The sequence below is a fragment of the Neovison vison genome, chromosome 1 (genome assembly GCF_020171115.1).
Source record: "Neovison vison isolate M4711 chromosome 1, ASM_NN_V1, whole genome shotgun sequence".
Taxonomy (NCBI): domain Eukaryota; kingdom Metazoa; phylum Chordata; class Mammalia; order Carnivora; family Mustelidae; genus Neogale; species Neogale vison.
This window is the reverse complement of record NC_058091.1, coordinates 55727880-55755181: the sequence shown is the minus strand read 5'-3', so window position 1 is coordinate 55755181 and position 27302 is coordinate 55727880. Positions and strand designations below refer to the sequence as shown.

Genomic DNA, 27302 nt, shown 5'->3' with positions numbered 1-27302 from the left:
GGGACCCACCCCGGGCGCCCAGCGTGTGATGCCGGCCGGGCAGAGGCGCTGAGCGGCGGGGAGGCCGAGCGGCGGCCGTGGACTGAGGGCCAGCGACCCCCGGGAGGAGGAGGAGGAAGCGCAGGAGCGGGAGGAAGCGCCGAGGGACTGCGGGGCCGGGGCGGGCGACGAGCGGCGGGGCCGCGGGCCATGGACGCGGCGGTGGCGGCGGGGGCGAGCCGGGGCGGCGGCGCGGCGCAGAGTCAGCCTGCGGCCAGGTGAGGCTGGGCAGTGCGGGCTCCGGGCGCCGCTGCCACTGCTGTGCCGCCGGGCCGCGGAGCGAGGTGGCGGCGGCGGTGGCTGAAGCGGCGCCACAGCTGCCGCGGCGAGCGGCGGCGGCCTCGGAAGAAGAGGGGTCGCCGCCCGGGGTTCTGGTGGCCGCTGCTCTTTCGTCGTCGCAGTATTTCCTGTTTGGATTATCTTGTGCTTCTCCCCAGCTGCCTCCTTCCCTTCACACTCCCACTCTGCCCCACTCCTCCGTGTCCTCGGTGGAAGCTGCCCTCGGCCCGGGCTTGTTTCCCGCGCCGGGGGACGCCCCTTGCCTCCCCTCGCGGGTTGCGGGGGAGCTCCGCCGAGACCATGAGGAAATTCAACATCAGGAAGGTGCTGGACGGCCTGACCGCCGGCTCGTCCTCGGCCTCGCAGCAGCAGCAGCAACAGCAGCACCCGGCTGGGAACCGGGAGCCCGAGATCCAGGAAACGCTCCAGTCCGAGCACTTTCAGCTCTGCAAGGTGAACGGAGCTCGCAGCCCCGCGAAAATTGGGGTCGTTTTAGGGGGCGGCTTGGGCTTTTCATGGGAGTGCGAGGGAATAGAACGCCAGTAATAATTATACCTCGAATGAAGGGCTCGCTCCTCCTCAAGCAAACATTTGCTTAGTGGGTTATTTTGGAGATTGACATCATCTTACTCCTTTCGGGCTTTTTTTTTTTTTTTTTTTCTTCTTTCCCCTTTTCACTTGCAGCAGTCATTTCAAGGTTGCTTCTCCCGTATTTTACTGACCTTTAATTAGTATTCTTAATAACCTTAGAGCCTTTGTATGCAAACATTTTAATGTAATTCACCAACTCCGAAGTTTCCTTCGGGAACGGTGCCTAATGAATTATTGTTTCTCACCTTTCCCTTAAAATGTGGTAGGAAGCTTAAAATATGAAATCACAGGGTCCTTTTATCGCTATGTTTGATTAAAAAGTTGGTACTGTGATTTTTGCCCATTAATGGCACCATTCCCACAGCGGTCTGTAATTCGGAAAGAATGATGCAGCGAATTAATTCACTGGCTGCTCAGTGAGAAATACAAATTTGTCTTGATATTAATACTTGGCCATAAAATACCATGTGTTTGTATTGCCCTAATGCCCTAAATTAAGGGTTCTATAGCAAAATGCAAAAATATATGTACTTATTTTCATTCTGTTACAGTTGCAAAATTTGGGGATAGATGTTTGATAATTGCTTTACTGAATCCTTGACAAAACTTATTGTAGGACAGCTTTTTTTTTTTTTTAAGCAGTATTTGTCATTTAGCATCTGAATAAAGTAGCAAAGTTACCACACTTGAAATAAAGCATGAATTGCATTTTTACATTAATTTTGAGAATTTTTGACTACCATCTCTTTAGTATTTTGGTTTCAGACATGATAGTATAAAATGTTAATAAGAAATTTTCTTCTATAGAATATCAGTATTATGGAAAGTTAGAAATTAAAATGTAAAATTGGGAGAGATATATATTTATGTATATACACACACTTTTAAAAATTTCAGGTTCTATGTAAATAAGTTTTGTTAATATACATTTATAGGTTTTTTTTTTAAGGTAGGAAGTGCATGTGTATGGGTTCTGCATCAATTATAATTGGTTCTAGATGCTAATGCCTCTGTTGACTTTTCTGCTTTTGAATTCTGCTTGCTGCCTTCGTTGCTGTGATGTCATTTGCCCATCCATAGACTGTTCGCCATGGATTTCCCTATCAACCTTCAGCCTTGGCCTTTGATCCTGTACAGAAGATCCTGGCAGTTGGAACTCAGACTGGTGCTTTAAGGCTGTATCCTTTCATTTAAATTGCCCCTCCCCAGCAACCAACTTTTACTGTATTCTCTGCAGTCCTTCCGTACTGCTATTAGTTGCTTTTCCTGTTTTAATTCCAAAGAAACGGTGTGGTCAGATATATAAATATATATACCGTGAAATCATGTGGTATTGGCTTTCCCCTTGATTATACATCTATTCAGGCTATATGTGGCTGGAGTGTTTCTTCATCTCTAAGTTTATAGTAGCTAAATATGTATCCATGTAGAGTTCTAAAGTTTTGCTGTAGTAACTACTGTCTTTGCAAGGAGCTAGAAGTTTCCAAGGGGAAATCTATCTGCTAGTGTATACTAGGGGTATAGGGGTATTTTGAATGGAATGTGGCTTGAAATGAAGTTTAAAAGCACTAGTATAGGATGCACCTAAATTGCTTTTTAAAAATATTGGGCATCGGTAGATGCTGAATTTATGACTTATCATTCTAGTGAATTAGAGATTGAATTTGATTTGGTTGTTTCTGACTTGCCTATTGAGAAAAAACATTAGAAGACAAATCCTGTTAATTAAGTTTATATGAATAGTTATGAAGAGTTGATATTTCTAGAAGTTTTAGAAAATTTGTTAGGGTAATGCAAATGGATAAGTGTAGTCCCTTTTGTAGCCTCCATTTTTATATGTATGTAGAAACTGTTAAGTTAGCTGTACTCTGAAGCATTGGTATAAGGAGAATTACTTTTCCTGACTGTGCATGAACCATAATAGTTTTGTCATAGCATAGCATAGTTTTTCCAAATACCTGTTCAGTTTTTTTGTCTTAGCAGTGGAGAATACTCCTCACTTTTATACTATTGAACTTGAAATAAAATTGTTTGCTTTTATCGTGAAATTTAACCATCCTTAACTAAAATGCCTTTATTTTTAAACTTAAAACGCAAGACTTTTAAGAGCAAATGCTTTGTTCTTTAGGATATCTGTTTCTACATATGAAGTAATGTGTTTGTAAATTTTAAAAAAAATCACTATATGATCACAATAGAATTACTGTTGTCAAAAAAATAAAGAGAAGGAAGGAGCTTTACCCCTCACATTTTAGGTTTATCTGGATCCTGAGAAGAGGGGAGGGGAACCTGCATTTTAGTTAAACATGTGCCTTGATTTTCCTTATAATTTTCTAAAGTACTGTATATGGTATCAGGATATGCCTCAAGTTTCACTTATGATTAATGTGTTATCTTTCAAAATACTTAAAAAACTTTTCAGATAGGCCATTGATATATATTACTGAGTGAAGTCTACATTCATAGTAAATACCAGTACTGTGGACATTCCTGTTAAAATGGTAAAATCTGACCAGGCTAGATCTGAATCTGTGAATTTCTTTTCTTTTTTTTTTTTTTTTAAAGATTGTTTTTATTTATTTGACAGAGAGAGATCACAAGTAGACAGAGAGGCAGGCAGAGAGAGAGGAGGAAGCAGGCTCCCTGCTGAGCAGAGAGCCCGATGCAGGACTCGATCCCAAGACCCTGAGATCATGACCCGAGCTGAAGGCAGCGGCTTAACCCACTGAGCCACCCAGGCGCCCCTGAATCTGTGAATTTCTAAGAGTATGTCTTAAAGGGCTCTTGCCCAAATATCTAGATATTTGAGACTAGAATATTTTTGGCTGCAAGTGTTTAGTTGTTTTTATTCCTAAACCCAGTGATCGTTACCTTCTAGTTTAGGGTTCCTATTTTAGTCTCATGAAGATGGGACAATAATTTTAATTTTGTCAGTGTGGGTACTAGGTATGCAGCAAAATTCCATATGGTGACAAGAATAGTGCATTATTGACTCTAGATGGACTGTTTGGAACTAAAAGCAGATTTTTGTTGCTGTTGTTCTCCTCCCCCCCACCCCACATATTATTACTGGATTAAAAGAAAAGGGAAAAAAAAAGAGTTATATCAGTTATTTTTAGATTCTGCTTTTCTTTTAAATGGGTTCAACTTTTGCCATTGTCTCAGTGTAGTCTCAATTTTCCAAACAGCAAGTCTGCCCTTTTTATTTTTAATATAAGTACCACTAGTGAGTCCAATTTTATAAAACCAAATGTTTTCCTTAGACAAGACTGTTACCCTTAATGCATTTGAGTAATTAGCAAGTTGATGCAACAGAATTAAAATATAGGCCTGATTCTAATTGCCAAATAAACGCAAGGATCGGGTGTCCAGAGTCCTCACTTGTACATGAATTGCTTATACGTTTTAATAGCTAAACACTAAATGAAAGTGAACATGTAATTATAGTTTATAGTTATACTCTTTTTTTTATTTGTTTAAATTTTAGAATATTTCCTACTGTATTTATGAAGTCAGGAAAACTACCAAATACGTTTTTACTTTTTAATGAGATTTATGTGAACATTCCATAGTGATAAATTGGTTTGCCTACCAGTGATAGCAGCTAGTCATTTCTTCTGTTAGGTTTAAGTATCAGATAAGCTTATGAGCTTTATTTATTGTGGCTTTGATTTATAGAAAATGACTAAGACCTTTTTATTTTCATTTAATATAAACATATGTAATTTAAGATCTGTATTTTTCTGTTCTTTGTTATTTTCAAAGCTAAATTAAAATCAATAGTTTCTAATTTCAAAGCTCTACTGGCTTAACATGCAGACTTACTACACATATATTCTGTTGCTCTTGTTCTTTTATATTTTTTGCTGTTTCAGTTGACTTCTTTCACTCCTTTATTTTCCTCTCACATTAGACTCTTGTAGCCTATAATAAATTTGTCCTAAAATGTGTCTTGGAGCAGAAATATTCTTGTAGATAAAGTGTTTTCTTTCCTTTGATTGTGGAGCAGAAACTAGGAGATATTTTCAGAAGTAGGATTGGGCTATTAGAACTTGCATTACAGGTCTGATCTGACTAATAGAATGGCTTCCTGAATGTTGGACTATAATAAATTAATCTACTTTGAGGTATAAAAAACTAGATGAGAAAGTTACATCTGATATCTGTATTATAAGATAAGAATTAGTGAAAATCTGAATTTTTAAATAATTTTCTAACTATTAATGAGGCAAGATATATTTAATATGTCTCTTGCATTAATATATAGCTAGTGAATGATACTGTAAGCATGCTTTGTGTTCATTCTTCTTGGTTACTGAAAACAATGTGAGGTTGGAATGCATTTACTGATAGGAAGCAGGAAAATGTGATTTTATATACTAAGTCATATAGCTGTGATAGGATTTAATTATCTTAATTCTCTTCTTTTTGTCATGTAGAAGTAGGTATAATTTGACTTTTATGATTAATCTGCGTTGAAAATTATTGGGATACAATTTCTAATTATCTATTTTTGTATCAATATCTAGAAAGGGAAAAAAGGTTTTAACTGAAGAATGAAGGCATTTCTAGTAATGTTATTGTTGTCCTTATCTAGACTCCTGGTTTACTAGTATAATTTTGAATTACTGTAACCGTGAGGTATCCTGGCTTTTGTAATGTATTTTTGTCTGAATGCAAGGAAGTCATGTTATGTGTGACTATTTCAAGGACTAAGCAGAAAAATGAAACTTCAAATTTATTGAGTTTTAAAAAAAAAATTATATGAATTTTTATAATTATCAGCATTATTGGAGAACCTCATTTATTGTCTTCTTAACTTGTGGAAGATACAGTAAAATAGGCAGTCTCTGATAAGGCTTGGATTGGTTTTTTCCATATATTTTAAGGCATAGATTGTCCTCTAAACTGTAGTGTAATGTAATATTGTTGAGTGCAGACTCACAAGTTGATTTTTGTATGTTGGAGTTCATTTAACCAACACTTACTAAGTGCTAACATTGGATTATAAACTGTGGCCTGAATTCTGTTTCTTTTCTTGATACTAAGGGAATGAGGTGTCTTTCATTTTTTTTTTTACCCCCCCTTTTAAAATGAAGATGCTGTGTCCTTCAAGAAACAATTCTTTAATTCCCAGTGGCTGTATATTGTTCTAGGTGAGTATTCAAAAAAAATGGAGAACGTGATGCTTCAGAAAGTTTCCAGCCCTAACTGAAAGACCCAACTAGTTAAACAATTGAGTTTAGAGTATTATTTAGGACTTTACTGACATTCTGCAAAGTCAGATTGCAGGTAAAGTCATTACATTTGATGCCACATTAGTAGATGGGGATCACATAGAGTAATAGGGAAGACAGACTGGGAAAATTATTCTAGGCAAACAGTATGGGCAACAGGAGAAAAGTGAATTATGATAGTTAAGAGGAGTACTAAAGAGATAGTTTGGAATAGTGATGCTAATTGAATTGGAGACAGAAATAGGGGCCAGTTGATGGAGAATATTGAATGTTAACCTGAATTATCTTGATTAGTGTCTCTCAGTAGTGGTAGCATTTTGGACTGGATAATTCAGTGGGTTTATCCAGCACATTGCAAGCCATTTAATATCTCTGGCTTCTACGTACTAAATGTCAGGGTTGCCCCTGCTGTCAGTATGGCAGCTTAGCCTCACATAGTTCTAGGTGTTCCACTGGACTTAGCCCAGGTTGTTCATCAGTTAAATAGGATAATAATCCTACTGAGGTCATGAGGTTAGCATCACGATTAAATGCAATAATGCATATGTGTAGCTTTTAAGGCCATGCAGAGACAGTTTGGTGAATACTCAGTATATGATATTTTGAAGTTTTTATATTAGTTTTATATTCAGGTCCTTCATTACTTCATTTCAGCAGATACTTGTTGAGAGGCATCTAGGTGTCAGGAATTATTTAAGAATGCCTTAATTTCATTTATATTTGTAGCTAATGCAGTTGTTTTCAAAAATCTTGAAAAAGTACTGTTCTTTTTTTCTTTGATTGAAATGGCCCTGTTCTCCTCAGTCATAAGGTTGCAAAATTTCTATTGAGACGTAATGGGATAATCTATGTGAAAGTTTCTTGGGCATAGTAGGCAGTAAATGTTTAGTAATTTTGCACTTGTAAGATAGCATTAGAATGTTTGACTTGCTGCTTAGTATTTTTATTTTGAAAACAATTACAGTATTGGAAAAATTTAGGAATCTGATTTTTGTTCAGATTAGTTCAAAGTGAAATAGTTAAAAGTGAAATTTAGCTAGAATTAAGCCAGATTTTTATCTCCTCTTCTCTGCTGCCATCATTTTTGTCCATGGAAGAATTCTAGTCATTTGGAATTCTAGCTCCAGAGGAGAAACAAGGACTTTGAAATACTTTTACTTCTCAACTCTTAGCTCTTTATTAAAGAGGACTTTGTATAAAAGGAAGAATGAGTACCGTGTCAGCAGTAGGTTGTGATTCTCAGCATGAACTACTGCAGCGGGAGGAATAGGCAGTTTTACTTTAGAAACGATGCCTGCCTAGAAGCAGTTACTTTGCAGTGAATTTCTTTTTGAGGGAAACAAGGTATGATAGAATCTGAAGGGAATTGAAAATTAGTAGGGAATCAAGTCTGCTTAGTAAGCCTTTCTTCCTTAAGTAGATGGATTTTTGTTTGGTATTCTGTGTTTTCCCTTTGTTTTTAGTATCATTTACCTTTAAAATCATAACCTGACTTTGCCGTCCTGAAGGGAATAGATAAAGGAATTTTCAAAGGATCATTTTATCTTTAGAAGATTTGTGTTCTAGTCTTCAAACTAATTTTGGTTAAGCTAGCTAAAATTTAGTCTGGGCTTCAGTGTCCTTTCCTGTACAATGAGGAAATTGGGATGCATGATATCACGAGTCTTTCAGCTCTAGGATCTTAGAGTTTCTTTTTCTGTGGAAGATTTGGGAATGCTCTGAATCAGTTCCATCTAGAGCCATCTTCTGATTGATTGTTCTGAGTACCTGTTAAAGAGGATAAAGTACTGGACTCCATCCCATTGTAGGGTCCTTTACTTTGTATCCATTGATTGCATCCAAAATCCAAGTCTGTAGCTACACAAATGTAAATGTTTGTTTACAAAAGGGAGCAGGAAAAAGTATATGAAAAACATGCACTTTTTTCATTGTTGAAATACAACTCACATTGGATATTTAAAATACTAGGATTGCATTTTTATTGTATAACAGATGAAGTCTCATTATGACATAGGAAACGGGGGTATTTTAAAAATACTGTTAACCTAGTTTACTTTCTTTCCTTTCTTGGGTGTAAATAGTAAGGATATAAAATCAAAATGAAATTACACAAAATTAATAATGTAAAACTCAGTTTTTATCAGTAGCAGATGGGCTTATTAGAAAATGAAAGAGAATTGCAAGCTGGAACAAACCAGCTGCTGAAAAACTCTAGGCAAGTGCAGGGAACAAAGGATAGGACCCTTTTTTAAGGAGAAATGGGGTAAGTTGGGAAGGTAGTTAGGAAGTATCTGTCCATTTGAGTAAACCAGGAATTCAAAGTGTGGTGGCTTCTCATTGGTGTAGCTGTTGCCTGGGGAGGTGATGAGGAAAGTGTTGCCTCTGGCTGGAGTAATAAGAGTAGTATCCACTGCATGGTCAAGTCCATCTCTTCCTTTTAGCTCTGCAACTAACCACAAGCGGTAGGGGCATGAGAACTCCCCTGCCAAAACCTCCCAACTTCTATTTTAGTGAGATTTCCCATTACTAATTTTCACAGTTCCTAGTCACCTGATTTTATTAATTTTTATATAAGAGATTTAATATAGGGATTATTGAATTGCTGGTGTATAAGTTGAGTGCTAAATTTGGTAATTGTTTAGTTACTTGGAGTAGTAACTAGTAATGTACATGTAGGTAATTGGACCGTAGGGGTATCACTAAATGAAAGGTAAGCTTTGTTTGTTTTTGTTTGGCTTTAACTTCATGTGTTGGAAGTGACACATTATTTATAAGAAGAAAGTTAATAATGAGTTTCAGTATTGTTTTGTTTTGTAATGTACAAATGAGAACTTCTTGCAGTGATTCCGCATTGTATCATCATTAGAAAGTGTGTAGTGTCTTGGGATTACAGATAATGAAATGTTTTTAGCTTGACCTAAACAGATCTGTTGAGAATGTAACAGAATAATACATGGAAAATGGCATTTTACTATGTATCACCTTTTATGTTTGAATGGTTTTTATTAATATAGTTACCCACTTTTGGATTTAGTAAACCTAGTTGCTTGAATCTCTTACTTGTGTTTCATTTTAAAGAAATTTTGGACAGTAGTTTGTTTACTGCATAACTTTTTCTTTTTTGGCTGTGGAGGATAAGTAGGGGAAAGAATTGTTGACACAGTTTACTTCTTACTACTTCCTGTTCCACAGAGGGCCATTTGTTTAGTGATTCCTTCAATCTAGAATAATTTTTCCCTGTTAAAGTAATTCTTACCTTTAAAGGTCAGTGCCTTTGTCTTTGTGATTATGTATTTGATTTAATTCCATCCCCAGTTCCACCCATGTAGCCATCTTTCTTTTAATTCAGCATTTCCACACTACTCTTCTTTATAAGTAATATTTAGACATTTTTACATAACCGAAATTATAATTTGAAATTATAGCTATAATATTGAGTGGTATTTTCTTTTAAAACAAATTGTCAGAAACATTACCACAAATGAGAAGATACAGTGGAGTTTAAAGTGATGCAAAACAATTAACTAGTATCCTTTGCTTAATCAAGAGTCCAGAATCTGGACAGTAGTTGGTATATAATCCTAAAATCACAACAGAATAAATAAATAAATAGCACAACAGAAGGAACACAAAGTCTTTTTTTTTTTTTTTTTTTTTTTTTTTAAGATTTATGTATTCTGGAAGAGACAGGGAGGAGAGAGAATTCTGAAGCAGAGTCCCTGCTGAGCGTGGAGCGCCACAGATAGCTTGATCTCAGGATCCTGAGATCAGCACCAGAGAGTGGCTGCTCAACAGACTGAGCCACCCCAGGTACCCCAGGAACACACATTCTTAAATGATTAACTTAATATGTTCTCTACTAAATACCATATAGAAGATGGGTGTGTGTGTGCTCTTGCATGCATTTAAAATAATGAAGATCTAGATTCTTAGTTCAGGAATCAGGGCTAGATAGTAAATATATTAGCTTTTTAGTTTCTAACACAATTATTCAACTCTGCCAGTGTGGCATAAAAGCATCCGTAGACAATATGTGAAAGAAGGAGTATAGATGTGTTTTAATAAAACTTTGTTTATAAAAACAGGCAATGGACTGCATTTGGCCCACAAGCTAAAGTTCGCCAGTTTAAAATCCCTGTTTTAATTCATCAGGCTGCATTTCTTTTAAATCCATAGTGGCGAGGAACGCTCAGGAAGGAACCACTACAGGCATTTTTGTAGTTAATGCAAATATAATTTGTGAAACTTATCAGTTTAAGTTTAGCATTTTAGTCATAAATGGAAAATGGTTTAAGAAAAAATTAGTAATTCTAAATGATATATAGTACTTCTGTAAGCCAGGTTAAAACTTCTGTAAATATTTTTTGGTCCTATGGAAGAGGCTTTTTTTTGGATGGGGTTAATATGATAATGAAGATGCTTAATTAGGTGTCTTCAGGGGCAGTTTAGTAATCACTTCTGTTAATAAAGCATTCAGCTTGTTTGAGACCTTTACTACCCAATTTTGCTTAAAAGTGTTTGCATTTGTAGCTTTTAATATTTTCATTAATATTATATAGAAATGTAGATACATTTATATAGATACTTTTATTTTTTTTTAAGATTTTATTTATTTGAGAGAGCATGAGAGAGTGCACAAGCCACAGGAGAGGGGCAGAAGGAGAGAGGGAGAAGCAGGCTCCCTGTCCTGCCTGGAGCCTAACTTGGGGCTCTGGATCCCAAGACCCTGGGATCATGACCTGAGCTCAAGGCAGATGCTTAACTGATTGAGCCACTTAGACTCTCAGAAAAATTTTAAAGGTAAAAGTGAATGTAAGCACTGTACTAAAATATTGCCATTTTGTAATTGTTTACAAATTTTGATTAAAAAATAACCAATTTTCATTTGTGAAAGAAAACAACCTGAAAAATAATGTATTAAAAAAAAAAAAAAAAGAAAACTTGTAAAGTTCCTAGAAGCAAGTTCAGGTGCATGGTTACGTTCTTTAGAGTTGAATATATTGCATGTTCCCTGGGAAAAATGTGTGATACTTTAATTGAAAACTGAAATCAGATCTGCTTTTTGAAAAATTTTTATAGTTGCTCACTACATCATTTTCAAGTAGCATTAAGTAAGAGTATTTTGTTCAGTAAATAAGGCTAATTTCTACTTGATTCCATTTCTCTAACTGGTGTTAGTCCTTTTGGAAGTTGTTCCCCAAGACAAATAAATGAAGACATGCTCAGGGTATTTCTTTACTGGCGTTGTAATTTAAAAATGAATGTTGAGGGCCTCCTGGCTGGCTCAGTCGGTATTGCATATGACTCTTGATCTTAGGGTTGTGAGTTCAAGCCCCACATTGGGTGTGGAGCCTACTTTAAATAATAAATAATATTAAAAATGAATGCTGTTCTAGAGTAACTTAGATTCCCTTGGAATGGAAAATATAAAGGGGTCTTAACTAAAAAGTGGCTAATATTTTTGGTCTTATAATTCTTCATTTGAAAATTAAGGTTTGCTTAGCCCATGTTATTTGTAAAATACATAGTCTTAGAAATTATATGGTAGTTACCGTTTACATGAGATTTTTTAAATTTTAAAATAAGGATTTTGTATATCCCTAGTTTAAGTTTTGTTTGTGTTTCCCTTTCAGTAAGTGCTAATCTAGAATTGTTGAAGTTTTCTTGGTGAGGTTGTCTATTGAGGAGTGATTAATCTTACCCTTTCTTGAAAGTACATAATCTTTTCTTGTAAGAGCAGTACCTCTGCTTTTTCACAGCAGTACTCTGCCAGAGGTGACTATAAATCTAGTGGCATCAGCTATTGCAGTACTTTCTGCTAAATTGCTTTCCTTTTGTGTATTTTTTTTTCTTTTTGTCTTTTGAAAAGGAGAAAAAGTGGAGCCGACTTTTCCATCTATTCAGTGTCTGTACTGTATTTTTCATAATAGGTTGTATTTTTCTTTTAAAATTCACTTTGCCACACTTGAGAAAAGAACTTAGCCATTAAGCATCTGAGAATGGATGCTGGGATAAAAAGACTGTTTTTACCTGATATGTCAGAATGCACATTGTTTCTTGTTTCTCTAACCCAGACCACTCTGTATGCCCGTATTTCTGGTAGAGTGAGCAAGTGATTCATTTCAAAGTATATTTATATATCAAAAGCTATTCTAAATAATTGCCTGTGATAATAAATATAATTCACTTTGACTCCTTTAGAGAAAATCCTAACTCCACAACAAGGAATAGTAAGGATGAATATTTTTTCAACAACTCTAATTTGTTTACCAATAATAAAAAATTCTTACCAAAAATAATAGTAGAAGAGGTAACTAGAGGCCTATTTCAATTCAGTGAATACTATGAGTTAGTCTGGATATGGTAGTTACTTGTTTGTTTTGATATTTCTTTCATTCACATGAAAAGGAAGCAGTTCACTGAAATAATTTTTCAAATACCATTGGAAGTTTATTGTAAGTAGTTATGTTGCATTAAGGAAGGTTTTAATGTTGATCTATGCATCTTTCATAGTTATTTTTAACATTTTATTACATTTTTACTGCAGAAATAGTACACATTATAGTTTTGCTTAAATAGCAGACTAGCAGAATGTTAAAATTGTGAGTCAGCAGTAAAATTATGTCCACCCTTATCATGAAGATGTAGCTAACTTCATTTATTAAAATATTAATTTTTAAAATAGACTATTTTTTGAGCAGTATTTGGGCTCAGCAGAAGGTACAGAGATTTCCCAAATTTCCCTGTCTGTGCTCAGCATACCCCCTCCATTATCACCATCCTCCACCAGAGTGGGACATTTGTTATAACTGAATAACCAACACAGACACGTTATCATCCAAAGTCCGTGGTTTATATTAAAGCTCACTCTTGCTGTTATGCATACTATGGGTTTTGGCAAATATATGACATGTATCCACCATACAGTATCATACAGTATAGTTTCATCGCCTAAAATCCTCTGTGTTCCACCTATTCATCTCTTCTTGCCCTGCAATCCCCAACTCCTGGTAACTAATTATCTTCTTATTGTCTCTAGAATTTTGCCTTTTCCAGAATGTTCCTGTAGTTGGAATCATACAGTTTGTAGCCCTTTCACATCGTAACTTCTGCTCTGTGTCTTTTCATGGCTGATAGTTCATTTTTTTCAATGCTGAATAATATTTCATTGCCTGGATGGCTATAGTTTGGTTATCCCTTCACCTACTGAAGGGCAGATTGGTTCCTTGCAAGTTTTGGCAATTATGAATGAAGCAGCTACAAATATCCCTGTGTGGGTTTTTGTGTGTATAGAAGCTTTTAGCTTCTTTGGGTAAATACCAACAAGTGCAGTTACTAGATTGTATGTATGATAAGACTATGTTTGGTTTTATAAGAAACTACCAGACTGTCATCCAGAGTAGCCGTACCATTTTGCATTCACACCAGCAGTGAACAGGAGTTCTCTTGATCTCAATTTTTATCAGCATTTGATATTGTCAGTTCTGGATATTGGCTATTTTGTTAAGTTTGTAGCAGTAACTCCTTGTTTTAGTTTGCGTTTCTCTGGTGACATATTATACAGCATCTTTTCATATGCTTGTTTGCTATTTGTATGTCTTTGGTGAGGTGTCTGTTAATGTCTTTGGCCCATTTTTTAGTTGGGTCGTTTATTTTCTTCTTGTTGAGTTTTAAGAATTCTTTGGATATTTTGGATCTCAGTCTTCTAAATATTTTCTTCAAGTCTATGGCCTGTGTTCTCATTCTCTTGACCTTGTGTTTTACAGAGCACAAGGCTTTAATTTTAAAGAAGTGCAGCTTATCAAATTTTTTTTTTCCCCCAGGGATTATGCTTTTGGTGTTGTACCTAAAAAGTCATTATCATACCCAGGGCCATCTAAGTTTTCTTCTATGTTATCTTCTAGTTTTATAGTTTTGCATTTCACATTTAGGTCTGCGATTAATTTTGAGTTAATTTTTTGTGAATAGTGCAAGGTTTGTATCTAGATTCATTTTTGGTGGTAAGGTGTGAGGGGAGGAGAAGCATTCTGTTTGATTAGGTCTTAGTCTTTTCGTGAGACAGAGCTTCTGAACTGTGAAACTCTCAAGTGATTCTTAGTCACCAACAGCCCCCTCCCCCAGGTAAGTTAGGATGGCTAGAGTGGATTGGAGTCGGGTATTTCCCTTCCGCCTCATCAGTTCGGCTCTGATAAACCCCCAGCTGGTTAGGCTCCCATTAGTTTCTCCTGAAGGAAGGTCTTGTTAAGAACAGAATGCTCCAGTGTATTTAAAAGTCATTGCTTTTCTCCACCCATTGCTGGAAGCAGGAGGGGATTTTTCTCAGATATTTGCTGTGGGAAGCTCTTAGAGGCAAAACTCACGAAAGTGTTAAGGATTCCCCACTCTCCATTCATGACTGGGACCCCCTTTGAGTCTTTAACCTCTGAAGTCTTGCAGGTAGGTGGTGGTCACACTGATCAGGTGGAGGAGGCAGGTGAAGCAATCTCAAATGAGAAAGCTTCAGCCACACATAGGTTGTCTTATTTATCACAGATCATTTGAAATATTTCCATTTTTTTGAGTCGGGTAAATGTATGAAGTACTGCATCTTTTTTTTGTTGACTGGCACTTATATCTTATAATGTGAAATAACAGAAATGAAATTTCTCAGCTGCTCAATGATTGTTGTTTATGTTTACACTAAATGGTGGAGTTGGTCTGATGCTAAAGCTCTTCTTCATTTTTAGAGTGCTTTCATCACTATTCTTTGACCACATTATGGTGGTCTTTAGATTTTAACTTTGTTATTGAAAGTAATCACATTGTGATTAAGTTTCTTCAAGACATAAGCCATTAAAAATAAAAATCCACTGAGCTTTTATTCAGGGTATTAAGCCGGTTGAGAGTAGCAGCTCCTCGAAGCCTTAGTAGAGATGTGAATTACTCTGCTTGCTAAAAGTGTAAGAATGCACTAAAATAAATGGTAACAAGTTAGTGGAAATCATCAGGGTTTATGATGGATAATTTTAATCAGGGAGGAACAGTTTACCCTTCAAAGTCGTTCTTGGTTTGCTAGCAGAATATATGTTCAATGAAAGTTCCTTTTACATAATGTTATATAATTAAATGTATGATACTGTAGGATAATTTATTAGTCACGAGTTCATGAAAAGTTCAGTTATCTGTATTCTCATCTTCAAACTTTGCAGAATATAAATATATTTTTAGAAACTGCACAGCCTATCAAAGTTCTCCACTTGCTTTCCATTTTATATGTATTCCAGGCTTACATTCCTAATTTGGAAAATTGATGTGTCACTTCTGTATAGGTTGGAATAATGGCAGTACTTTCTTTTCCCTTTTTTTCGTTGACAGGAATTGATGAACAGATTCTCTGAGAATATATGTGATCCTTAAAAATCTTAATAATTTATTAAATATCTACTGTCTTGATATTATCTCATTCTTCATAAAAGCAGAGGTTGCCAAAATATGCACGCAATACACAGTGGTAGTGAGAGTAGTGAAAACTTGCCTAGAAGCTGTACTCTCAGAACTTACCACTGGCAGGGGTCTCCTTGCCTGCTTCTTTGACTATTTTTTTATACTACTTTGCTGACAGGATGGTAGAAATCCAGGGGCAGGATGAACAGAGGAACTGTTGCTGTGATTGTAATACCAGCCTAACAAGTGATTGGAAGGTAAAAAGAATAGGCTGAGCTTATAGATTCATGGAATTTTAAAAGCTTTTGAAGGGTTTTATCTGTTGTGTATCATCTATTAAATACTTCCTGTGTTTAAATCTTGAATGAAATAAAAATATTTAAAAATTGAATGCAAGACAGAAGGAAATAAGGAGCTTAATTGCAAAAATACTGAACTGTAGTGTGATTTTTTTTTAACATCCTATTATGCTGCATTTCAGTTAAGTTGCTAAATAGTTAAATTCATTGCTTGTGACAGATATTTTTAATCCTAGATAAAAGGGATTTTTAAAACTTTACTTAAGAATATAATGTTTAATTTGTTTCATTAATAATTGCAGTCATTTTCAGCCTTAAATTTTGTCTTTTGTTTTTCCTTATTTGTGTTATCATTCATCATTCATACAAGCTGATTCTCCTTTTTTTTTTTAAATAACAGTTTTACTGAGGTACTTTTCAATACCATAAAATTTACCCTTTTAAAGTGTATGGTTCAGCGCTTTTCATTATATCCATTGAGTGATGCAATCATCAGCATTCTGAGTTTCTGAATATTTTCTTTACCCTGGTAAAAAAAAACCCATACCTGTTTAGCAGTTACTCTGCTTCACCCTTTGCACCCAGTCTTTCACAACCACTTATTTACTTTCTATTTCTATGGATTCATCTACAGTGAGTATTTCATATATAAATGGAATTATTTAATATGTAGTCTTTTATGATTGGCTCCTTTAGTTAGCATAGTGTCCGTAAGATTTATCCATACTTTTAGTGGTTCTTTTCTTTTTATGGTTGAATAGTTCGTTGTATAAATACACTGCATATTATTTATACAGTAGTTACTGGACATTTGGGTTTTCTTCTTTTTTTGGCTAGTAGGAATAATGCTGTGAACATTTGTGTGGAAGTTTTGTGTGTATGTATATTTTAATTTCTCTTGTTTATATTCCTCAGAGTAGAATTGCTGAGTCATATGGTTACTCTGTGTTTAACATAGAGGAATTGCCAATTATTTTCCAAAGTGGTTGTACTACTTTATAATCCTACCAGCTAATTGAGAGTTTTCATTTCTTCACATCCTTACAGACTCTTGTCTTATCTTTTATAATCATAGTAGAGGAGGTGAAGTGGTATTTCACTGTGGCTTTGATTTGCATTTCCCTGTGATTAATGATGTTGAGCATCTTTTCATGTATATTTTAGCTGTTTGTATATCTTTTTTTCAGAAATGTCTATTCATATCCTTTCTCCATTTTTAAATTAGATTTTTTTTCTGAATATTATTTATACTTTTATATATTCTGAATATTAAATCCTTATTGGATATATGATTTACAAATATTTTCTCCTATTCTGTGGACTGTTGTTTTCACTTTCTTTTTTTTTTTTTAATCTTTTTTTTTTTTTTTTTTTAATTTATTTATTTGACAGAGATCACAAGTAGGCAGAGAGGCAGGTGGAGAGAGAGGAGGAGGCAGGCTTCCCGCTGAGCAGAAAGCCCGATGCGGGGCTCCATCCCAGGACTCTGGGATCATGACCTGAGCCAAAGGCAGAGGCTTTAACCCACTGAGCCACCCAGGCGCCCCTGTTGTTTTCACTTTCTTAATGATGTCCTTTGAAGCACAAAATGCTTTTCATGTTAATGAAATCTAATTTACTTTTGTTTTTGTGGTTTATGCTTTTGGGGTTATATCTAAGAAGTCACAACCTTATCTGAGGTCACAAAGATGTATGCTTTTTTCTAAGAGTTTTATAGTATTAGCTCTTGAATTTAGATCTCTATTTTGAGCTAATATTTTTTATGTAGTGTGAGATAAGTGTCCAAATTCATTCTTTCTCATGTAGATATCTAGTTATCCAAGACCATTTGTTGAAAACATTTATCTTTCTCTATTGAGTTTTCTTTTTTTTAAAAAGATTTTTAAAATTTATTTGTCAGACAGAATGAGAGTGAGCAAGCACAAGCAGGCAGAGCAGGTAGAGCAGGCAGAGGGAGAAGGCTCCCCGCTGAGCAAGAAGCCTGATGCAGGACTCAGTTCTAGGACCCTGAGATCCTGACCTGAGCTGAAGGCAGAGGCTTAACTGACTGAGCCACCCAGGTGTCCCTAATGTCCTTTTTCAACGTGTGAAAATTGGCTCTTTTTTTGTGCAGCAAGGCTTGGTGATTCATATGTAAATATTTGTATTCACGTATATATGTGTGTACTGGAGTTAGACTGCCTGGGTTCAAACCCCAGCTTTACTAACTAGCTGAGTGGCCTTGGGCAAATTATTTAGCCTTATTGTACCTCAGTTTCCTCTTTGGTAAACAACAGAGCCTACAGAAGAGGTACTCTTGTAAGCTAATATATGTATGGTACTTGCCACGTATTAAGTGTTTAATAAATCTTAACTACTGTGACAATAATGATGTACTTAAAGGCTTCCTAATTCCTCCATTCTTCCTCGTTTTCCAAAAACAAAACAAAAACCCCGTTTATACAGGGTTGAATTTAATGATACAATATTAAAAAAGACTTGACTGGTCTTGGTCCTTGTTTCTGCCTATTTGTCCCACATGTCTCTTCCTGATTATTCTTAAGTAATTGCTAGTTTCATCATATTATTTTTTTCCTTAAATATTTCTGTCTTCACTGTTGCTTACTTAGAGGATGTCTAGACTCAAAAGATTTGCATTCAGAGACTTTGCTCTCAGCCTGTTTTAGGCTTATCTTCTGCTGCTCTTTTTTGGGCGTTACGATGGTGTTTTTCTGGACAAGAGCCCTAAGTAGCTGTGCAGAAGGTATGTGGCCTGTGTTATGGGCCATATAAATTAACTGGTTTATTTCAGAGACAAAGTTGACTAGTAGGATTAGGTAGGTAACCTAGCTCTTAATGGGCAAGCAGTTAAAAAAAAAATGGGGACTAAAAGTATCTATGATAGCAAGATAGCACTATTTTTAAGATTTTATTTATTTATTTGACAGAGATCATAAGTAGTCAGACAGGCAGAGAGAGAGGAGGAAGCAGGCTCCCTGCTGAGCAGAGGAGCTTGCCCAGCTTGATCCTAGGACCCTGAGATCATGACCTGAGCTGAAGGCAGAGGCTTTAACCCCCGAGCCACCCAGGGGCCCCAGATAACACTATTTTTAGAAGACTACATTAGTGCTAGAATTAAAAGGTAAAATATGTTGACACCAAGAAATACTCAGTGGAGCCTTACAATTTGGCTTTGTCTTACAGTTGACTCGTCATGCATATATAAAGGAGCAGGCATCATAATAATCAACATTTCTTTAACAAATATCTTTGTAGAATTGTTCAGTATATAACCTTTTCTTCTGGGTTTTCTTCATTTTGTACATAGCTGCAACAGGAATAATTTATAAAGCAGATCTTTGTTACAGTGTTTGTCTATTTTTAATAAAACTGTTACCTCTGTAATAACAATAGTAGGAAGAACCATATATGCAAGAAGCAATAATAATTAGAAAAATATGAGAAGATATGAATATTTGCACCTATGACATGTTTGTTTAGTGCTCTAATATAGTCAAAGTTGTTTTCTTACATTATGGTATGTTTACTATAAGGTATCTTTAGTTCTTGTTAAAGTAATGAATGTACTAAATAGTGATAATGGGTGGGTACCATTTGGGGAGTACACTATCAATAGTTTTAGTTCTCACCACAGCTCTGCAAGCTAAACTAGTATCTGTACTTTATAGACAAGAAAGTGGAGAGGTGTAATAATTCTCCTTAGGTCACAGAAGTTCTGGTGGAGCTGGCATATGAACTGACTTGAAAAGGAGATGTCTTAATTCGCAACTATGCCTCAGTAATTACTGTGGCGCATCTACAAAAACATAACAAAAAAGGATGCCTACCCAGGCTGCTTCTCAGGCAATTTGGGATTAGTAAATTTGCAGTAGAGCTGGAAATCTGATAAACTGCCAGGAATGAGAAATACTTGCTCTGGAATTTGTATTCTTTCAAACTAATATCTTTTGATTATATATTTATATATACATATATATTTATAATATATAACATATATACTTTATATACTTTATATAACATATATACTTCAACTCCTTAAAATTTAATTTTGAACTTTTTGTTATTATGAAATAATGACTTAACGAGTTTTCCCCCTAATCCATATGGTTTTTGTAGTATTCAGAATCCTTCAAGGCTGGCTGCAGCATAGTACTACCTTATCCAAAAGAAAAGGGAGAATCATTAGTAATCTTGAGAAAAATCATTTCTTTGAGCCTCAGGATTATCATTTGTAAAATATGGATAATAACTACCTCTTAGACTTCACATGAGGATTAAGTACAGTTGTGTTTTTTAAGACATGGAGCCTGAAAGTTAGTACATAGTAAGTGGTTCTTTTTTATATTAAGGAAGTGTATTTATCATCTTAGGTATAAGTAAAGTGGCTATATTAATGTCATAGGAAAGTATAGTTTTGTCTAGAGTAGTTCCATGTGTAGATAAAAATAAACCATTCTTGACCTCCATATAACTGACTTCCTGGATTTACAGACATTTTGCAGTCTCTGTGAATAAACTACTGATTGATGCCCACAGCATACTTAAGTTTTGAGACCAGGGACGCCTGGATGGCTCAGTTAGTTGAGCATCTGCCTTCGACTCTGGTCATGATCCCAGAATCCTTGGATCGAGTCCCGCATTGGGCTCCTGGTTCTGCAGAGAGTCCACTTCTCCCTCTGCCTGGTGTTTGCCCTGCTGGGTGCTCGCTTGCTCTCGTTCTCTCTCTCTGACAAATAAATAAATACACAAATCTTTAAAAAAAAAAGTTTTGAGACCAGTGGGCCCAAATTAGTAGATCTATTTGCTTATAAAATTTTTACTTAACCAGTAATCAGTTTTATGTATTCCCACATCTGTTTGTGCCTGTCATATTTGATACTATAATCTAGTAATTAGTCTACTCTAAGAATATAGAACGTGAATACAAAATGGAGGGGTTTTTAAAAATACATAAAAAGCAGGATTAATACTTTGGGAAGACTTCATGAAGTCAGTTACTTAAAATTTTTATGATATGTGGATAACAGTAAATGATTCAGAAAAGAAATCATAAGATTGTATGTGAATGCTTCATTTAGAATGCATTACCAATTATCTTTAAAGTTCCATTTAAAAAATTAGGGCGCCTCAGTGGCTCAGTGGGTTAAAGCCTCTGCCTTCGGCTCAGGTCATGATCTCAAGGTCCTGGGATCGAGTCCCGCATCGGGCTCTCTGCTCAGCAGGGAGCCTGCTTCTTCCTCTCTCTCTCCCTGCCTCTCTGCCTACTTGTGATCTGTCTGTCAAATAAATAAATTAAAAAAAAAAATAAACAATTTGGGTGGTTCAGTTCATTAAGTAGCTGCCTTTGGTTTCGGTCCTGATCTCAGAGGCCTGGGATCAAGTCCCACATCAGCATTCCCTGCTCAGCAGGGGTCTACTTCTCCCTCTTCCTTTGCCCTTACCCCCTGTTTATGTGCTCACATGCTCTCAAAATCTTTAAAAAATAAAAATAAATAAAAAATTAAACTATAAATCTTATACCTGGAAAGTTATGGCTACTTTATTTATTTTTAAAGATTTATTTATTTTAGAGAGCAGACACACACATGGACATGCATGTGGTGAGAGGGGCAAAGGGAAGGAATCCTCAAGCAGACTCCTCACTGAGTGCATCTGTTGTGGGGTTGGATCCCATGACCCATGAGGTCAGGACTCGTGCCGAAACCAAGAGTCATACACTGAACCAACTGAGCCACCCAGGAGCACCATGGCTATGTTTTAAGAAAAATAATTCTGATTCTAGTTAATAGATCCATACTTAAAGAAGATAATATCACAAGATGAGCAAAATTATGTATGATTTCTGAAAAAAATAAGGTAAATGGAATTTATATGATTATTCATAATAGCACACATTTTTTATTAGTTTTACTGATCTGGTTAGTTGTGAAGTTTTGCTCCATGTAAAATGAGAAGTATAGAATATGCTAATTGGTCCCAGAAAGAATAATTTAGCTGGAGAGATTAGAATTGGACTCCCTTTCCTAGCTAAAAAGGCATCCCGACAAAAGAAATGGATGAAAATAGATGTAGGTATTTCTTTGGCCAATCAGGTGTGATTTGGCACTACCAAGTGCCAGTAGTAACAGTTTGAAATCTAGCTTCCTTTAGATGCATTTTGGTAATTGGTGTAAAACTAGGATTACTAATACTGATGACACTGATGATAAAAGTTTAAGATGTTTACAGAGTGGATACTCTAGGCTAAACATGCACGATTTGTCTATTTATGAAATCATGGAAGAATTAGTTGCTGGTAATAAAATGAAAAAAGTCATGGAAAAGAAATAATCACCTAGAAAAACTTTTAGAAATCAGAAGGAAAAAGTATATAGAAAATAGGGATTTAACCTTTGGTGTGATTATTTTTTCTTAAGAAGAACCTTAGGACATGTATTAAAAGAATATAGAAATAGTCTGTATACCTCAATATGAATTTTTATAAAGAAGGCTATAATTTCATTAAAGCCAATCACAGTTTTAGATTTAGCTTTTTATTTTCTATTAATATTTATTAACTAGTGAAAAGTAGATTAGTATTGCACCATGTTAAAATAGCTACTTTCTTATTTCTAGTTTATGAAGATAAAGGCATGTAAGAATGCCTGGCATTTAATAAGTTGTTTAAGTGTTTGGGTTTTTGTTTGTTTTGTTCTTTATTTGGCATTCTTTATTATTAAGAGTACAGACTCTGGAGCCACAATGCTTATTCAAATCTCATCTCTGGGGGCGCCTGGGTGGCTCAGTCATTAAGCTTCTGCCTTTGGTTCAGGTCCTGATCTTAGGGTCCCTGCTCTGCAGGAAGCCTGCTTCTCCCTCTCCCACTCCCCCTGCTTGTGTTCCCTCTTTCGCTGTGTCTCTGTCAAATAACTATTTAAAAATCTTAAAAAATACCCACAAAAAACAAATCTTATTCTGTTGCTTTCTAGTTGTGTGACTTAAAAGTTGCTTGATTTCTCTGTGCTTCAATCTCCTTATCTGTTTATAGGGGAGAAATTATATATTCTTCATAGATTATGGGAATTAAATAAATTAATATATATAACATGTTTAATATAATGCCTAACACAAAGAATGTTGTGTGTTTACTGATCACATGCAAATTTATATCAATTTGCATATTTTGAATTCAGGTCTATTATAAAAGATTGGTACATACATTAGTAATACAACATCATCATGCTATAATTACTAACATAGTTATATAGTTTTTCATTATATTAACTTACACTCCTGAAAAATAATACCATAGGAATGAAAAATGCTAGTAAAAAGATTGGTTCCCAAAACATTCTAAAATGACATGTCTCTGCTTTTCAGATTTGTTTGCTGCCTTGGGTAGAATTGGGTGCTCTGCAGATTAACTACCTTTTCTCTTTTTATTTTAAGTGAGAGAAGAAAACTTGGGCCAAAGTGTATCAAACCTATTTTATGTTCTGTATATTGCTTTTTTTGATAGTTCTTTTATTTTGTAGAAGGAGTGGTTATTATTTTTTTTAGACTTGTAATCTCTGAGACTTCTGATTATCAGCAGAAGCTAGTTGATCAGATTGATGTGTAATAAATGCAATTCTGAATCTTAATCTCAATAAATAGCTGGTATTGAATATCAGGTCATTGGAATATTTATTAGTCTGTTATGTAATTTAACAGTTGCTATAAAAAGCCCACACATACTGTAGACTCCTTAATGAAATTAATGACAGCTTTGGTCGTCCAGGAGTAGAATGTTATTGCCAGCATGACAGTGGAGCTGCAGTAATCCAACTTCAGTTCCTGATTAATGAGGTTAGTGAATTGCTTTAATTTGTCCTATTTGTGTATGAAAGAGGGCCACATTTGGTCTTTCAGATTTTTTGCATGCATTCGTATTTAAATATTTGAACAAAAGTTTATTTCTTATAGGTCAGAGCTAATAGTTTATCATAAGGCATCATCATGGGAAGTTACATAAATAATGCAAGATGTTTTGAGGTGTTGCAAATAGAATGGTATAAGGTAAATCTTGGTGCAAGGTGCTGCATATCAATTTTATTTCTTGGATACTGAAAATTATGTAACACTAAAATCTATATTGAAATTTTTTTAGAGATTGAGTTTATTATAAATAACAAAATACACTTCTCTAATGACTTGTTTGAAATACAACCAGGAAACAAAAATCCATTTAAAAAAATAACAAAACTTGTTATTGTCCAGAATTCTTGTTGTGTTGCTTACTGGTTGAAGTAACTGATGATTTCTTTGGTTTTGATAGAGTATAAAGTTAGGAAGGAGCTCAGGAAACAAATACTATTTTATCAGCAGAGTAAATAATATGAGCGCGTTTTCAAAAAGTTTGGGCATTTTCAGTGACCGGGAGCAAGAGAGTATAATGCTAAGCGAAATAAGTCAGTCAGAGAAGGACAAATACCATGTGATTTCACTCTTGTGGTATTTAAGAAACAAGCAAAGGGAAAAAAAAAGAGAGGCAAACCAGGGAACAGAGTCATAACTATAGAGAACAATATGATGGTTATCAGAGGGGAGGTGAGAGAATAGGTTAAATAGGTGATAGGGATTAAGGAGCACACTTGCGATGAGAACAGGGCGTTATGGAATTGCTGAATCACTGTATTGTACACCTGAAATTAATATAACAGTCTATATTAACTAATTAGAATTTTAAAAAAGGAAAATAAAAAGTTAAACAATTTAAAATATGAGCAGCTCTGAGAATAGATGTTTACTGTATGAAATGACGAGCACGAAAGGCTGGTCATTAGAAGAAAGAAATTACCTCAGTAAAGGCTCTGCTATCTTTAGTTGTGGTGATAGTCTGTGCACGTTTTTTTTGCCCTCAGGTCCTTAGAAGGAACAAATTCTTAAACATATGTGAGAGGAAAAAAGTCAACACTTAATACCTCTGAACTTTTGTAAAATGTTTTTATCAAAAGATTAGCATATTATTAGATTATTATTATGGTTAGTGTACTATCATTATTATTAGATTATGTAGGTTTTTTAGGGTCAGAAGTTTTTTTTTTTCTTAATTTTATTTATTTATTTGACACAGAGAGAGATCACAAGTAGGCAGAGAGGCAGGCAGAGAGAGAGGGGGAAGCAGGCTCCCTGCTGAGCAGAGAGCCCAATGGGATGCGGGACTTGATCCCAGGACGCTGAGATCATGACCTGAGCCGAAGGCAGAGGCTTAACCCACTGAGCCACTCAGGTGCCCCGGAAGTGTTTTTTTTGTTTGTTTGTTTGTTTTTAAAACTACAGAATTCTGTGTAGAACTGTATAATAGGCATTGTAAAATGTTAAAATTCAAAAGAAATCATAATATAGAAAGTCGTTGAGCCCATTTATGAGGACTCAAGATTATTTTTCCTACTTAAAAAAAAAAGTTTTGTTATGAAATAATTTTACTGGCAATTAGGTTCAAAATAGAGAGGTTCTGCGTGTACTTCCTCTAGGTTCCCTAGTAGTAACAGTATATATAATAATAGTATAGTATCAACCGGGAAAACATCCGTATACTACCATTAGTTAGACTACAGACTTTATTTAGATCTTATCACCATGAACTCCTGTGTCCGTGTGGGTGTGTGGTTTTGTGCATTTTCATGATACATACAGATTTGTGTAATGACTGCTATGAACAAGGCACAGATCAATTTATCATCATAAAGAAATTCCTTAAGGTTCCCACTTTGTAAGTTGCCCCTACCCCACTCAGTCCCTAATCCCTGGCAACCACTAATCTATTCTCCATCTTTATACTTGTGTTAAGATTATTTCTTAAAGCTGTACATGAACCAGTGTAACTAACATTGCAAATTGATTACCTGTACAAGTTTTAGAAATCTTAAGTAATTTATGTTGTCATTCATGGAGGTTTCTTTTCAATAAGATTCAACATTGAGTTCTTGGATATGACTGTTTTTATTTTACATGTTTGAATGTTACATTTTGAGTACTTAAAAATAATGTTGCTGTTTTAAAAAATGCTTAGCAAAATAGAAATATTGGGGATGCTACAGAAATCTGACAATTGGGAGTAGCTATTTGCTTTTACATTTAGTGGACCACTTGTAGGTAAAGGAGCCACCATAGGAGGTGGTCAACTGTTATTGCCATTTTGGCTCTACATCTCTTCTTCCTTGAGATTTCAAGATGGCATGCATAACTTGAGAAAGTTGTCTGTGGTGGAAATAAGAGTGAAGAGTACAAATCTTTGATAGTCTGAATCTTTAAGTTTCTCTGCTTCAAAATGATATCAATAAGAGGTTGTTTTCTGGCGAAAGCATATGGACTTTATTTCTGCTGATAGTCATGTTGTAGCAGTAGGAATAATGCCATAGAGTAACCCTCATAGAATTTTGAGAGTGGAAAGGACTTGGAGAGATCATTTAATGTAAATTTTCAGAGCTATTTTAATCCTCTTTGATAAATGAGAAACTTAGTTTAAAGGAAGGAGATTTAAAAATTTCTCATAATAACCCAAATGAGAACAGCAAATCCTTTTTTGAAATTAACATAAATTTTTTATGTTGCATTATTTTATTTTATTTTCTCAGTATAAATGAAAAGAATCTGACTTCTTTGAGGAAATACACATACATGTCTTAATAAACCAACTTTAGTCTAGAGATTCTTAATCCTGGTCACCTCTGAAGATTTTTACAAATATCTATGTAGGTCCTTGCTCTGAAAATTCTGGTTTGTGAGGTAAGGGGTAAGATTGAGCCTCCTGTGTGATTCTCATATAGGGCCAGAGATTCTTCTCCATACTGAGTAGTATTTAGTAGTATCAGATGTTTTAATTTTCTAAATTAGTTGATTGTTCAGTCCTTTGGATATTGAAGTTATAGTGTGCTGAATGCTACCTTTATTTTCTATATCATTCTAGTAGAAGAATTATGACCTAGGTGTAGTACATTATGAAGAATTTTTCTTAAGCCAGATAAAATGGGAAAGTTACTTCTTTTTTTTTGGTCAAGAAGATGTACAATACTGACCAAATAACTTATAGTCTGACCTCTAATTTTACATAGCTATCAACCATAATGTCCAGCTGGATCCTAGTATATTTGTAGTTTGTAAGATACTAAATTGTACTTTAAATTGAAGAAGTGAAAACATTTTAAAAATTTTTTTGTTTTTTAAATTACTTTTCAGTGTACTAGAATTCATTGTTTATGCACGACACCCAGTGTTCCATGCAATATGTGCCCTCCATAATACCCACCACCAGGCTGACCGAACTTCCCGCCCCCTGCCCCTTCAAAACCCTCAGATTGATTTTCAGAGTCCATAGTCTCTCATAGTCTCTCCCCCTCCAATTTCCCTCAACATTTTTTACATGTACATATAACACACTGTATTACATCTGCTGTTAAGAATTTGAGTGAGA

The 27302-nt window shown here is 35.3% G+C and overlaps 1 protein-coding gene across 3 annotated transcripts in view; it reads left to right on the top strand.

Annotated features, from left to right (window-relative positions):
- Positions 1–261: 261 nt before the first annotated feature.
- Positions 262–27302, top strand: part of STXBP5 (syntaxin binding protein 5) — a 177052-nt gene continuing 150011 nt past the window's right edge. For all 3 annotated transcript variants that reach the window (XM_044247120.1, XM_044247119.1, XM_044247118.1), the window contains exons 1-3: positions 262–771; positions 1990–2087; positions 23614–23695. In XM_044247120.1, coding sequence (XP_044103055.1) covers positions 619–771; positions 1990–2087; positions 23614–23695 — 333 coding nt within the window. In that variant the 5' untranslated portion in view covers positions 262–618. The remainder of the gene's footprint in view (positions 772–1989; positions 2088–23613; positions 23696–27302) is intronic.